The 15,992-nt window shown below is 38.5% G+C and overlaps 1 protein-coding gene across 1 annotated transcript in view; it reads right to left on the bottom strand.

The window, feature by feature from the left end:
* Nucleotides 1-3,034: 3,034 nt before the first annotated feature.
* ACBD6 (acyl-CoA binding domain containing 6) overlaps nt 3,035-15,992 on the bottom strand; it is a 214,518-nt gene continuing 201,560 nt past the window's right edge. Inside the window, exon 8 of the mRNA XM_524985.8 lies at nt 3,035-3,322. Within this exon, the coding sequence (XP_524985.1) occupies nt 3,168-3,322 (155 nt within the window). The 3' untranslated portion in view covers nt 3,035-3,167. The remainder of the gene's footprint in view (nt 3,323-15,992) is intronic.

Here is a 15,992-nt window from a genome sequence, read left to right as displayed (position 1 = left end):
TTGATTATAAGAAACATAAGTTTATGTATCACTAAGAAAAATGCTGGCAACTGAACTACGATATGCCATTGTTTATAAAAGCCATCCAATTTTGGATATGTTAAAATGAGAACTGCACTCTAGCCTGGGAAACAGAGTGAGACCTCGTCTCAAAAAAAAGTGAAAATAGGTGCATCTCAGAACTGATCAAATATAATATTGTAACTATGATGAAAACATTTGACTCAAATCACCTTAGGAACTGGGATTTGAAATTCACTCATAAATATTTAAACTCAATATTTTCCTTACTAAATTGTAGCTGATGGGTTACATACCTATTCTATGATAAATATTTATTTATGGAGGGGAATTTTTAAGGGCTTGAAGTTTGATAAAAGCTTTCATGTTCAACTGAAGCATATATTTGTTGTCTGGACGCTCAACTCTTCTGCAACCCAAGCTCAGCTCTGCTACAATCACACACATTATTCATTAATCTCAGAGATGCTGTAGTGTACATGGAATAATAACCCATAGCCAAGTAGTTAAACCTGGCAGGAAGCTAAGAAATACCTATTTAATAGAAAGGTTCACTGGATTATAGCAACCTTTTAGCTGGAAAATGCTGAAACATTAAAAAAAGATATACTAGATACAATTCCAGATATTTTACGTTGGTTGTTACCCTTCTACCTGACAAGCATAAGAGATTATATGTGGCCAGTTGGCTGACTTCTTACATCTTTATTAGAAACATAATTGTAATAGGTTTAAAAGATTTAGTTAGCTTCTGATTGGTAATTCACTACTTTCTATGAGACTTTTCAAGATATCTCATGTAGTATATTAATATCCCATGTAGTATATTAATTCTAAATATACATAATACTGAGAAAAGGGAATGCCATGGGCCTAGAACAGTGTTTTAAGGCACAGCGAGATGATCTATAGATTATTATATGATAACAAGGTTTCTCAAAATTCAGACACTCATGAATAAAGAATACAGATTTTGGAAATTGGCTTTAGAATGTATTTGAAAATGTTAAGTTGACGGCTGTTTTTAGTGATAGCTTTGAATATAAATTTGAAACCTTTAAAATAAAATAAAAGATAAGTTATATTCTTTGCTTAAAATCTATACAGTTTTAGATGTGGCAAAACAGGTAATAAAAAACTTGTCTAAGAAATATCAAGTTCGAATTGCAAAAGAGAGATGAAAAAAGGAGTTCCTTAATAGCTTCTTGCTCAAATACCCTGTAAATTAAAAATGAATAAATGGTTTTTGATTTGCTAATGTCTTAAAAAATGCACAAAGTAATACCAATTAAAAACTGTAGGCATCATCCTGGTGACTTCACTATAACTAATGTATGTTTCTTAAAACACATTCAATTAGTGTGGAATGTGAAAGACTTAAGCTAAACAGCAGGTTGCAATGTAGCAAGGATTGTGGTGAAAGAACAGACAGTGAAGAGAATGCTCTACTAGAATTACAGCATTTCAGTATGTACTAATATGCATATCACTTCCACAGATTAATTAAATTATTTCAAAAATGAATCATCTTGGTGAATGATTTTGGTTTATATTTCAGAAAATAAGAAGATAGAAAAATCACAAAATAAACAGCACTAATATGCCTCATTTCTGTTATAGAGGGGCTTATTCCAAAGAACAGGTTAGTTCACGCTAATGAAAATCTTCTTCACCGTTGAGGACTATACTAAGCCAGTTTATTACTCATTATTTTAATAGTAACACCTGTTAGAAAAATTATCTTTTAAGTGGTTATCTTTGCATCTCAACTCATTTTTTATTTCATTTCTCTTCCTATGTCAACTATCTACTTTCCTTATATAATAGTAAAAGTCGGTGAATTCCCCAGATGGAGCTTTTGGGGCTTACAGGGAAAATGTTGGGAGCCAGTTTCAAGAGTGGCATACCTGGCTGGGCACAGTGGCTCACACCTGTAATCTCAGCACTTTAAGAGGCCTGAAAACTGCTTGAGGCCAGGAGTTTGAGACCACCCTGAGGAACACAGAGAGACCCTATCTGTACAAAAGATACAAAAATTAGTGGGGTGTGGTGGCACGCACCTGTAGTCCCAGCTATCTCAGCTACACAGGAGGCTGAGGTGGGAGGATTCCTTGAGCCCAGGAGGTTGAGGCTGTAGTGAACCATGATCATACCACTGCACTTCAGCCTGGGTGACATAGCGAGACCCTGTCTCAAAAAAAAAAAAAAAAAAAAAAAAAAAAGTGGCATACTGGTCTATCCTTTAAATTAAAATGATAGCATACTTGTCTACATTTTTAATAAAAAACAAAAGCTCTTCTGGTATCCAGCAGTAACTTCACATTAACATATTAGATAGACCCAAATAGACCTAACAGTTCAGATCTAAGCTTTTTTTTTTTTTTTTAACAGAGACTGCTGCTACATATGACATGGTCATTATAGACAATTAAAAGAGCCCTAAAGAAATTCCTTTCTTGTTTAGTGAAGGTGAGTTTAAGGAATCTGACCTAACCCTGATGAATCCTCCAGAATCTGTTTCAATCCTAGAGTGAAAATAGAGTACTATTCTAAAATGCCCCAGGGTTTTGAGATTTTCAGTAAATCTAGTTGTTCTGACTTCTACACCCCTTACGTGACAAAATTCTGCTTTCTCCTTTGCTTTGTTTTTCTTAACACCCCTCTTCTTTCCTATCTTCCCAATTATGTCTGCCAAAAGAATAGACATCTTAGCTGCCTATTCAGACCATGTGTACAAAATGCTACAAAAGATAATTTGATCTCTATCATGTTGGGATCGCATGAAACTTTCCCTAATGGTTACATTTGCTTCTGTATGTTTTTAAAAAAAGCAGCCACGTTTAATATTGTGAAATATGATCTGTCTCCTCTTCTGCCCACCCTCTAAAGCAGTGATAAATTTCAGAGCATGCTCAGCAGAATTGGATTATATTATGCACAGTACACATGTTCATCACCAAAACTGTACTGCCTAGAATGTATGCAAGAAGAATGAATTGCTGAGACTTCAAAATCCCAGTTCCACAGAACTGATTTTATTAGCCAATACATACCAAAGACGGGCGGAAAAGAAGTATTATTTTTGTAGTTTTCTTTCATAATGGAAGCCTTATGCTATTACAGACTGCAGTTTTCCAGTCTTTTGATTAAGCCTTGCCAGTTGTGTGCCGCTGCAGCACCAAAGAAACTGTTTTGCAGCCTGTCACCTCCTCTGGCAGGCAGCCATCCTGGTCTCGGAGAGTGGGGTCAGCACCAGACTGGAGCAGCAGCTCTACAATATCCAGAAACTCACAGGCAGAGGCTGAAAGGAAAATTGACAAATATGAAAACAAGTTTACCACAAGACAGAGAAACTCCTCTACTTCAGCAGGAAAGGAAAGTGCTGAGCAATAAGGAATACTGAACAATGAGCAATGTTACAGTGGCTGAAGGATGATCAGGCCTGGTAATGAGAACTGTGGTATTATGCTAGATTTTCAAGCCTTAGGAAAATCAAATTTACCTTTTTGGTTGTCTAGGAACACACACACAAACAAATATATATTCTAAATTGTGAGGCTTTTGGGCTGTAGTCTTTAAGAATGGGATTAAGGAAAGGAATAAAAAATAGTATTTAAGTATCTATTTTACTTTGATCTTTATTTCAGAATAATGATACATGTGCAGGATATGTCAAAAGGCTAAAAATACTGTAAATGTCAAATAAAAGGTTTTGTTTTGTTTTTGAAGAGGGGATAAATGGGTAACTAACTGAACTTTACAATTTGTAAATTAAAAAAAAAAAAAAGCTGGCCCAGTAATCAGACCATTCTTCTACAGGAACTAAAAAAAAAAAAAAAAAAAAAAAAAGGGCACCAATGGGTGTAACTGATAAGTTCAAGGTATAGGAAGGGGAAAAAAGGGCGTAGAGATATCAAGACTTATAAATATGGTATGGTATTGCCCCAAAATGGAAAAACAGACCAGAAGCTTAGAACAGAGGGTGATCTATTCTTCTGCACACATATGAAAACTTAATTCATGACAAAGCTGGCAGATCAGTGGGGAAATAAAGACCCAATGATTAGATGGTGTAGAGACAACTGGACTCACTAAAGGCAAAAAGAGGCACCAGATGAAACATAAATGGCAATAAACATATAAAAAGATGAGCATTCCACATTATCAGGGAAATGAAAATTAAAACCAGGAGATACCATTTCATACCCACTAGATTGGTGAAAATTAACTTTGACAATGCCAAGCACTGATAAGGACTGGAGCAGAGAAACCCCTTTAGATGTCAGAGTGTACACTGGTGTTGCTATTTTAGACAATACTAGAGCATTACAGGTTAAACCTAAACACACATATACCCTCCAACCTAGCAATTCTACTTCTAGTTATATACTTTTGCATATGTTCTCCAGGAGATATTTGCAAGCATGTACACAGCAGACCCCAAATGTAAACAGCCCAAACGCTCATTAATGGTAACATATAAATAAAGTATTGATCACTTGTACAATGAAATCCTGTAGAACACTGGAAACTAATGAACTATAGCTTCACACAACATAGGTTTATCTCCAAAACATAATGTTGAAGGGAAAAAAACAAGTGAGAAGAATACATATGATATGATTTCATTTAAACAAAATTTTGCAAACCGGTAAAACTAAAGAATATGATTCAGACATACAAATATGTACTGAAACTACAAAGGAATTAATTAATGTATTAATTAATTAATATAAAATTTGGGATAGTGGTAATCTCTCAAAGATTACCACTAGGGAAGGCCATATGATTTGAGAGGCATGCACAGGAGGCTCAAAGATATTGGTGATGTTCTATTTCTTAAGCTAAGTAGTGGGTAAATTTTTAAAAGCTTTGTTTAAATTCTTCATATACATTTTATATACTCTTTTGCAGCATGAGTATCACACAACACAGTGTGTGGGTTTTTGTTGTTGTTGTTGCTCGTTTGTTTTAAGAGAAAGAAAGGGTATGGAGCTGAATTTCACGGACTTTTTGAGACAGGGTCTGGCTCTGTCTCCCAACCTGGAGTGCAGTGGCGAGATCATGGCTCACTGCAGCCTTGACCTTCTGGGCTCAAGCAAATCCTCCCACCTCAGCTTCCTGAGTAGTTATAACTATAGGTGTGTGCTACCATGCTTGGCTCTCACTTTGGGAGTCTCACTTTGTTGCCCAGGCTGGTCTCAAACTACTAGGCTCAGGCAATCCTCCCGCCTTGGCCTCCCAAAGTGCTGGGATTACAGGCATACACCACTGCACCCAGCCCTATAGCCATTTTATTGAGCACATACTGTACCAGTCCCGTCAGGAATACAGGTAAGATTCCTGCTATTCGGAATGGATTGTAAATATGTAAACAACCAATTCTAACACAAAAGAATGAATAAGAAATGTGGCAGAAATACATACACTGCAAAGGCAGGGAGGAAGGAGGAGACTGAGGGATCAGGAAACACTACAAATTGGTAGTAAGATGTAAGATGAGCTTTGAAGGATCGAGCAAAATTTCTGAGAAGGAAAGGCATTGCAGAATGTGAAAATACCACTAGCAGAGGCATGACAAGGAATGCTGGAGAACTGTCTCTGCTGGCTCAGGGAAGCAGTACAAAGAGTTGAAAGTACAGAGGTTGGATTGAAGTCAAGTTATGTAGGGCCTTGAATCGGTCACACTAAGAAGTCTGAGTTTTGTCAAGTGATCCACAGGCATTTATGAGGAGTGGAGTGGCATAATTTGGCAAGCACCGATCTGATTTCTGTCCCTATAGTTTTGTCTTTTTCCAGAAATAGAAATCATATAGCATAGTCTTTTGTATCTGGTCTCTTTCACTTAGCATGTTGCTTTTGTGATCCATCCACATTGCTTCAAGTATCAGTTCTTTCCTTTTGATTGCTGAGTAGTATTCTACTGTATGGATGTATGCAGTCATCTGGGCTGCTTCCAATTTTTGGCATTATGAACAGGGATCTTACGAACAGTTGGGTAAAGGTCTTTGTGTTGTCCTGTTTTATGTTTTCACAGCTTGTGGGTAAATATCTAGAAGTAGAATTGCTGAGTCATATGGCAAGTGAATGTTTAACTTTCCAGGAAACTACCAAACTTTTCTAAAGTTTTCACTCACACCAATAAGTATAAATTCCAGTTCCTTTGCACCCTTACCAGCACTTTACTATTATTAAAAATATTTTTTAGCCATTCTAGTTAGGTCTATGGTGGCTTTTCATTGTGATTTCTAATCTGTACTTCCCTAATGTCTAACAATGAACATTTCTCATGTGCTTATTTGCCAACTATCTATCTTTGGTGATTTATCTGTTCAAATCTTTTGTTCATTTGTTAATAAGGTTGTCATTTTCTTATAAGAGGTCTTTATATGTTGTGGATACAAAATTTTTTTTTCCAAATATATGTTTTATAAATATTTTCTCCCAGTATGTGACTTCTCATTTTTCTTAAGAGTATCTTGAAGAGTGGAAGTTTTTAATTTTGATAAAGTGCAATTTATTTTTTCTTTTATAGTTTGCGCTTGTGTTCCATCTAAAAAAAATTTTGCCTACACCAAGATCACAAAGATATTCTTCTAGTTCTTTATCATTATGCCTCTTACATATACATCTAAGATCTTACCTTCCCAGTTAATTTTTGAGTAGGCTTCAGGCTCACCTTTTTGTTTTGTTTTGCATTTTGATGTCCAATTGTTACAGCTCTATACGTTGAAAAGGCTATTCTTCCCTCCACTGAATTTTATGTTGGCATTTTTGTCAAAAATCAGCTGACCATTTGTGATTGGATCTATTTCTAGGTTATCTATCATGTTCCTTTGATCTATATACCTATTCTTATACCAATACAACATTGCCTTGATTTCTGTACTTTATAGTAAGTCCTGAAACCAGTGTGGGGCCTCCAACTTTATTCTTTTTCAAAGTTGTTTTGATTATTCTAGGTCCTTTGCTTTTCCATATAAATTTTAGAATCAACTTATAAGTTTTTACAAAGATCCTGCTGGGATTCTGATTGGGACCCTGCTGAATCTATGAATCAATTTGGAAAGAATGGACAGCTGAACAATACTGAGTCTTTTGATCCACGAACAATGGTATCTCTTTCCATTTAAATTTTCCTTAATTTCGATAATATTTAGGAATTATAGGCATACAAATCTTACACTTATTTTGTTTGATGTATCCCTAAGAATTTCATGTTTTTCAGGCTACTGCAAATAATATCTTTTAAAAATTCAATTTACTGTAAGCATAAAGAAAAACAATTAAGATTTGTATACTATCCCTGGTGTTTTTGAATTTTAATTTTCAATTGTTCATTACTAGTATATAGGAATACTTTTCATTTTTGTATATTGATTTTACATCCTGTGAACTTGGTGAACTCACTTATTCTAGGTTTTTTTTTTTTTTAATAGATTCTTGGGGTCTTATACATAGATGGACACATCACCTACGAGAAAAGGAAGTTTTATTTCTTCTTTTTAAATCTACGTGGCTTTCATTTCTTTTTCTTGCCTTAATGCATTGGCTAGAACTTTTAATACAATGTTGGATCAAAGTGGAGAGTGGATATCTTTGTCCACAGTCTTAGAGGGAAAGCATTCAGCCTTTCATCATCAAGGACGATATTAACTGTCGATTTTCTCAGGCTAAAGAAATTCCCTACTATTTCCTATTTCTATTTTGTTGTGAGTTTTTGTTGTTGTTGTTTTAATCATGAAGGGAAGTTGAATTTTGTCAGCCTTTTCTACATAAATTGATAAAATCACATTTTGTTTTTTTGATCTGTTCATATGGTGAAATACTATGGTTCTCAATTGCCAAACAAACCTTGCATTCCTAGGATAAACACACTTGCACAAAATTTATTAACCTTTTTGTATTTACTAGGTTCAATTTGCTAACATCTTATTAAACATTTTTGCATCTATGTTCATAAGGAATACTGCCCTGTTGTTTTCTTTTCCTCTAAGGTCTTTGTCTGGATTTGGTTATCAGGGTAATTCTGGCTTCACAGAATGAGCTGGGCAGTGCTCCCTCCCTTTCTATTTTCTGGAAGCGTTTGTGTGTAGATTTTTTTTTTTTTTTTTTTTGAGACAAAGTCTCACTCTGTTGCCCAGGCTGGAGTGCAATGGTGCAAATGGCATGATCTTGGCTCACTGCAACCTCTACCTCCTGGGTTCAAGCAATTCTCCTGCCTCAGCCTCCCGAGTAGCTGAGATTACAGGTGCCCACCACCACACCCAGCTAATTTTTGTATTTTTAGTAGAGACGGGGTTTTGCCACGTTGGCCAGGCTAGTCTCAAACTCCTGACCTCAGGTGATCCGCCTGCCTCACCTCTCAAAGTGCTAGGATTATAGGCATGAGCCACTGTGCCTGGCCAATTTCATCCTTAAATACTCAGTAGAATTCACCAGTGAAGTAATCAAGGCCTGGAAATCTTGTTGTGGGAAAGTTTCTAGCTACAAATTCAATCTCTTTCATAAATATAGAGCTATCCAGATTTTCTATTTTTTATTTTTATTTTTTTTTAAGATGGAGTCAGGCTATGTTGCCCTAGCTAGATGTAGTGGCTATTCACAAGCATGATCATAGTGCAGTGCAGTGTTGAACTCCTGGCTCCAAGTGATCCTCTTCCCCAAGCCTCCCAGCTGGGACTAAAGGCATGCACTTCTATTTCCTTTTTTTTTTTGAGATGAAGTCTGGCTCTGTTGCCCAGGCTGGAGTGCAGTGGCACGATCTTGGCTCAGTGAAATCTCCACCTCCTGGGTTCAAGTGATTCTCCTGCTTCAGGCTCCCGAGCAGCTGGGATTACAGGTGCGCACCACCACATCTGGCTAATTTTTGTGTATGTAGTAGAGACAGGGTTTCACCATGTTGGCCAGGCTGATCTCGAACTCCTGACCTCAGGTGATCCGCCCGCCCCAGCCTCCCAAAGTGCTGGGATCACAAGTGTGAGCCACCACACCTGGCTTTCTATTTCTTTTTCAGAAAACTTTGGTAGTTTGTGTCTTTAAAAAAATTTGTCCTGGCCAGGTGCGGTGGCTCATGCCTGTAATCCTAGCAGTAGCATTTTGGGAGGCCAAGGCAGGCAGATTGCCTGAGGTCAGGAGTTTGAGACCAGCCTGGGCAACATGGTGAAACCCTGTCTGTACTAAACATACAAAAATTAGCCGGGCATGGTGGCGCATTCCTGTAATCCCAGCTACTCGGGAGGCTAAGGCAGGAGAATCGCTTGAACCTGGGAGGTGGAGCCTGAAGTGTGAGCAGGCTGAGATTGCACCACTGCACTCCAGCCTGGGTGACTGAGTGAGACCCTGACTTAAAAAATATATAATAATAATAATAATAATAATAATAATTTGTCCATTTCATCTAAGTTATCTATTTCATTGGTATAAAATTGTGTATAATGTTTCCTTATTTGCTTTATAATATCTTTAGGATATGTACTGATATCCTTTCATTCCTGAAATTGGTAATTTGCCTTCTGTTTTTTTTTGGTGTCACATCTCACTTTGTTACTCAGGCTGGAGTGCGGTGGCACAATCATAACTCACTGCATCCTGGAACTCCTCGGCATGAGTGATCCTCCTGCCTCAGCCTCCTGAGTAGCTGGGACTTACAGGCTCAAACAACTATGCCTGGCATGTTTTAAAACATTTGTTGTAGAGATGGGGTCTTGCTATGTTGCCCAGGCTGGGTCTCGAACTCTTACTCTCAAGTGATCCTTCTGCACTGGTCTCCCAAAGTGCTGGGATTACAGGTGTGAGCCGCAGCACCCAGCCTGTTTCTTCTCTTTTTTTTCTTCCTTGGTCTGGCTAGAGGACTATGTTTTATTGATCTTTACAAACAACCAGTTTTTGATTTCACTGATTTTCTGTTTTCTGATTTTCTATTTCAATGATTTCTGCTCTGATCTTTATCGTTTCACACTTACTTTGGGCTTAATTTGCCCTTCTTTTTTTGAGGTAGAAGCTTGGATCACTGATATGAAATCTTTCTTCTTTTCTAATAATAGTATTTAATTTCCTTTAAAGCACTGGTTTAGCTGCATCCCCCAATTTTTTTTTTTTTGTGGCGGAGTCTTGCTCTGTCACCCAGGCTGAAGTGCAGTGGTGCAATCTTGGCTTGCTGCAACCTCTGCCTCCCTGGCCTGGCTTAAGCGATTCTCCTGCCTCAGCCTCCCAAGCATCCCACAAGTTTTGACAAGAGTGTTTTCATTTTCATTCAGTTCAAAATATTTTATATAGGCATAACTTATTTTATTGTGCTTCACTTTACTGTGCATCACAGATAATGCATTTTTTTTTTCAAATTAAAGATTTGTGGCAACTCTATATTTAAGCAAGTCTATTGGTGCCATTTTCCCAACAGCATTTGTTCATTTTGTGTCTCTGTGTCACACTGTGGGGATTCTCACAATATTTCAAACTTTTCATTATTGTTATTTCTGTTGTGAGGATCTATGATAAATGATCTTTGATGTTACTATTGTAATTTTTTGGGGGTGCCATGAACTGCACCCATATAATATGAATTTCATCGACCAATGTTGTATGTGTTCTGACTGTACCATGGAACAGCCAATCCCTCGTCTATCCCTCTCCTTGGGTCTCCCTATTCCCTGAGACACAATAATATTGAAATTAGGCCAATAACCCTACAATGAACTCCAAGTGTTCAAGTAAAAGGAAGAGTCACACATCTCTCATTTTCAATCAAAAGCTAGAAATGATTAAGCTTAGTAATGAAGGCATGTCAAAAACCAACATAGGACAAAAGCTAGGCTTTTGTGCCAGTCAGCCAACTTGTGAATGCCAAGTAAAAGTTCTTGAAGAAAATTAAAGCACTATTCCAGTGAACATACAAATGACAGGAAAGCAAAACAGCCTTATTGCTGATTTAGAAAAAGTCTGAGTGGTCTGGGTAGAAGATCAAACCAGCCACAACATCCCCTGAAGCCAAAGTCTAATCCACAGCAAGGCTCTGGCTCTTTCATTCTATGAAGACTGAAAGAGATGAAGAAACTGCAGAAAAAAAGTTAGGAGTTGGCAGAGGCTGACTCATGAGGTTGAAGGAAAGTTGTCTCCATAAAATAAAAGTGCAAGGTAAAGCAGTAAGTGCTGATGCAGAAGTGACAGCAAATTATCCAGAAGATCTAACTAAGATAAAGATAACTGATGAGGATGGCTATACTACACAACAGATTTTCTTTTTTTCTTTTCTATTAGACAGAATTTCACTCTGTCGCCCAGGTTGGAGTGCAGTGGCGCGATCTTGGCTCCCTGCAACCTTTGCCTCCTGGGCTCAAGCGATTCTCGTACCTCAGCCTCCTGAGTAGGTGAGATTACTGGCCATGTGCCACCATGACTGGCTAATTTTTGTATTTTTGGTAGAGAAGGGGTTTCACCATGTTGGCCAGGCTGGTCTCAAAATCTTGACCTCAAGTGACCCGCCCACCCGGGGCTCCCAAAGTGCTGGGATTACAGGCATGAGCTACCATGTCCAGCCAACAGATTTTCAGTGTAGACAAACCAGCCTCATAGGTTTGTCTATGAGATGCCATCTAGGATTTTCATAACTAGAAAGGAGAAAACAATGCCTGTCTTCAAAGAATAGGTGAACTCTCAGCCAGGCGCAGTGGCTCACGCCTGTAATCCCAGCACTTTGGGAGGCCAAATCACAAGGTCAGGAGATCGAAACCATCCTGGCTAACACAGTGAAACCCCATCTTTACTAAAAATGCAAAAAACTAGCTGGGTGTGGTGGCTTGTGCCTATAGTCCCAGCTACTCGGGAGGCTGAGGCAGGAGAATAGCTTGAACCCGGGAGGCGGAGGTTGCAGTGAGCCGAGATTGCACCACTGCACTCCAGCCTGGACAACAGAGCAAAAAAAAAAAAAAAAAAAAACAGAACAAAAAACAGGTGAATTCTCTGGTTAGGGGCTAATGCAACTGGTGACTTTAAGTTGAAGACAATGCTCATAAACCATTCCAAAAATCCTAGGGCCCTTAAGAATTATGCTAAATGTACTCTGCCTATACTCGATAAATGCAATGACAAAGCCTGGATGATGGCATATCTGTTTACAACATGGTTTACTAAATATTTTATGCCCACCGTTGAGACCTACTGCTCAGGAAAACAGATTCCTTTCAAAATATTACTCTCATTGACAATGCACCTACTCATCCAAGAGCTCTGATGAAAGTGTACAGAGATGAATGTCAGTAGCTGAACTGGGTTTGGGTTTGTTGTTGTGATAGATAAATTCAGTGCATCACTGCCTTCAAACTCCTCCAGTGATAGGATGCTGCTACCTTATGCTTAGTGTGGGGCTAGGGTGCTGGGGTTTTTTTTTTCACTATTCTTGCTCCACCCTTAGCTTTCAGCAGTCTCTGCATATCTGTACCACAGAGGAAGTCTCTCTCTCTCTACATTCTTTTCCCTCCTCCATCAATGGACTACTCTTGCTTATTACTCACGGCTTGGCTCATGGCGGGAGTAAGATGGAGTTCTTTGTCCTTTTGGGCTGGTCTCAGTCTTAGGCAGGACCTCAGGGATGGTGATTTCTCATTGTTCCTACACACCCCTCCCCCAAATGTCAGCCAAACTCTGTGGTGTGTGTGTATGTGGTGTTGGTAGTTGTGGGTGTCTTGGGTGGGAGAGACTTTCCTGCCCTGCCTTCAGTGGTGGGGGAATCTCTGCTTTATATCATTGTAAGAGTCCTAAGCCCAGGGCTTTCCTGTTCCTCCCTGAAGGCAGATTTTGCTTTTACTCTAACTTCAAAAGCAGTAGATATCTACTTGAGCCCAGGAGCAGCAGGAGGGGTGGCCAGAAAAGCTTTCAGCTCCTCCTCTATGGTTTAAGGATTTGGCTTTGAATGAAATAAGAGTTTAGTATTGTACAACACGGTGACTATAGTTGATAATAACATCGTATTCTTGAAAATTGTTGAGAGTAATTTTAAGTTTTCTCACCACAAAAAATGATAAGTATGTCAGGCAATGCATCTATTAATTAGCTCAATTCAGCCATTCCACAATGTATACATATTTCAAAACATCGTATTTTGAAACAAATACAATGTTTATATGTCAAAAATTTAATTAATTAAAAAAGAAGGATACAGGGAAGTGGAAATGTTTCATGTCTGTGTGCCACTGAAGAGGCTTTCTCTCTTCTAAAGAAATTTCTCTCATGAGCACCCAGTTAATGAAAAAGAATGCAACTGAGGACTCCTTTTGGGTCTCAGGCTCCCAGTTACTCTAACATGTCATGCTAGCTCACTTTAACAATTTGTTAATCTTAGCTGCTTTCTTCCTACCTATTTTTATGGTGGCTGTCTCTTCTTCAGGTGTTCTGCCAAAGGTGAAACAGTTTGTGTGTCTTATAGGGGCTTGTCACTCTTTGAAATTCAGTTTATTTGGCTGCCGTGAAACCTCTGCTCTCCGATGTGTTCACAAAAAGTTATGATTTTGTAGACTATCTTTTTCTTTTGTTAGGGTGAGAATGAAGTTCTCTTGCAGTTTTCTACATCTTAATAGTGGAAGCAGAACTCCCCAGGGGTTTGTTTTAAATGATTTAGCAGTGATATTTCTTCTTTTGCTCTCTAATGGTACTTAGGTAAAGATAAAGTAGTTTCTCTGGTTCCCTTGACCATCTTTTCTCCTTGTGTGGGTACTTCCAGCTCAGGGCTTCACGGCTATGTGCTGTGAAGTGTGCACAGAGACGACAGCCAAAACCAGGTTGTGATAGGTACTTGGGATATATTTTGTGATCCTTTACATTACTTATCCTGACAAGCTTAGGCACCAAACTCTAATCCATAACCATATAAGCTCAGAGGTGCTTCTAAGTGAACCAAAGTGGAGGGTAGATTTTTTTGTGAGCTAAAATCAGAGCATTTGTGAATGCTATCTCTGCCTTCAGTGATGTGGGGTTTCTTAGAAGGCTACCAAGATACAGATATTAATATCTGATGAATGGAGAATAGGATAAAACATACAGGGAGGCAAGAATTGCCTGTTCCAACCCCAGGGTCACTGCTGATTGGCTGAGATCATAGTTTTGGGTAGCTCCTGAGACTCAAGAGCTATTCTGCATCTTGAGGGATGCCACAGACAGGGAGGAAGAGACGGTATCATCTTTACCAAGGCCGAGGATTCAAGAGAGTGTTTAGGATTATAGTATCTTTTTGAGACTTTAAAATTGCCTCCCAAAATAATTTTATCATTATTATCATTTTTTGAGATGGAGTCTTACTCTTGTCACCCAGGCTGCAGTGCAATGGCATGATCTTGGTTCACTGCAACCGCTGCCTCCCGGGTTCGAGCGATTCTCCTGCCTCAGCCTTCTGAGTAGCTGGGATTACAGGTGCCCACCACCAAGCACAGCTAATTGTTTTTGTATTTTTTAGTAGAGATGGGGTTTCACCATGTTGGCCAGGCTGGTCTCAAACTCCTGACCTCAGGTGACCCACCTGCCTTGGCCTCCCAAAGTGCTGGGATAACAGGCATGAGCCACTGTGCCTGGCCCAAAAATAATTTTAGCCAACATTTTAATTTTAAACTTCTGAAGGGTTTTATCATGAATCACTGTATACCAAATTGGATTAAAATGAAAGACAATCTCTTATAAAATACAACAAAGTTGAAGACACACTGCCTTATATCAAGTAGCTGTGAAAAAAAGGCTATTTATCCTGCATAGAACTAGCTACTTTAACCTTTACACTGCAGTTATTAGTCTCAACTTATTGTAAGAAAAACTTAGGCTTTAAAATAGGACCTTTAGCAGTATCACAGGAATAAACTTCCCATTGTATAAATCTATAATACACAATAATAACCATCATGATCTGTCAGATCACGCTTGGCTCAATTCCAGCCCAACAGTTACGCGAGAAGATCAGGGCTAAGTAGATGTGTGCTATGGCTGAAGACACAAAAGATGGCCATCTCAGACAAAGGGACATTAATTACATTTATGCTGTATGATGATGTGACCATTCCAGTGGTGAGATATGATATAATCTATGGGCACCAACCCAGGTATGGAGCTTAAGAATTTAAGTTCCACATCTAGGGAACTCTAGTCAACCAGCTATGAAAATGCTACCTGAGGCTAATAATAATTCCCTAACTTGACAGATGTGAATGAAATTTTAGCTCAGGTCTAACTATAATGTGAGATATGAATTTGGAATTTAAGGTGGCAAAACAGTAATTCAGAGCAAGAAATACGGCATTCATATGAAATGGGTTTTATTAACAAATGCCTGGGAGTTATGCAAAGACAGACTTACATGACAGCATAAACAATGAGGAAGTTATATAGATAAAAAAGAATGAGACTGAATAACTTAAAGGACAAGGGTCCTTTTAAACCACACGGGTGCATCTTATCCTGATATGAGGAGGCCACTTGTAGTATCTGTTGGAGACTCACTGTTGAGAGGCATCCATTATGTTTATGTTAGCACAGAGCCTACTTGCACATATAGTTGCCCAACAAATAGTTGTTGAAAAAATATGCTTTGTACCCCACAATGAGATGCCGAACTACTTGAGTATATGCTTCTTTTTGTATTCTCTTCTCCATCTAGCATAATGCTGGGCACTTACTGTTTGCTCAAAATTCATTAGTTAATTGATTTCTCTGCCTTTGGCATGTTCAGTGAAACACAAGTCATAACGTAGAGTCATCTTTCAGAAATGTGTACTCTGCCCACCCTTTCAAAACAGACAAAGGCAAAGAATATGAGAGAAAAATGAGGAGGAAAGGGTGCTAACATTTTACCAAATTAATGAGGGGATATACTGGTGCCCACAATGTGCTGGGAAATACAAAAACAGTCATAAGCCCATCTCAGAAAAGCTCGAGCAAGTCTATAGGGATTAGAACAGTTGCTGAATTTATGGTACCCTGGGAACCTCTATTTG

This window comes from Pan troglodytes, chromosome 1 (assembly GCF_028858775.2).
Source record: "Pan troglodytes isolate AG18354 chromosome 1, NHGRI_mPanTro3-v2.0_pri, whole genome shotgun sequence".
Taxonomy (NCBI): Eukaryota; Metazoa; Chordata; class Mammalia; order Primates; family Hominidae; genus Pan; species Pan troglodytes.
Note: the sequence above shows the minus strand (reverse complement) of the source record. Positions and strands in the feature narration are given on the sequence as shown.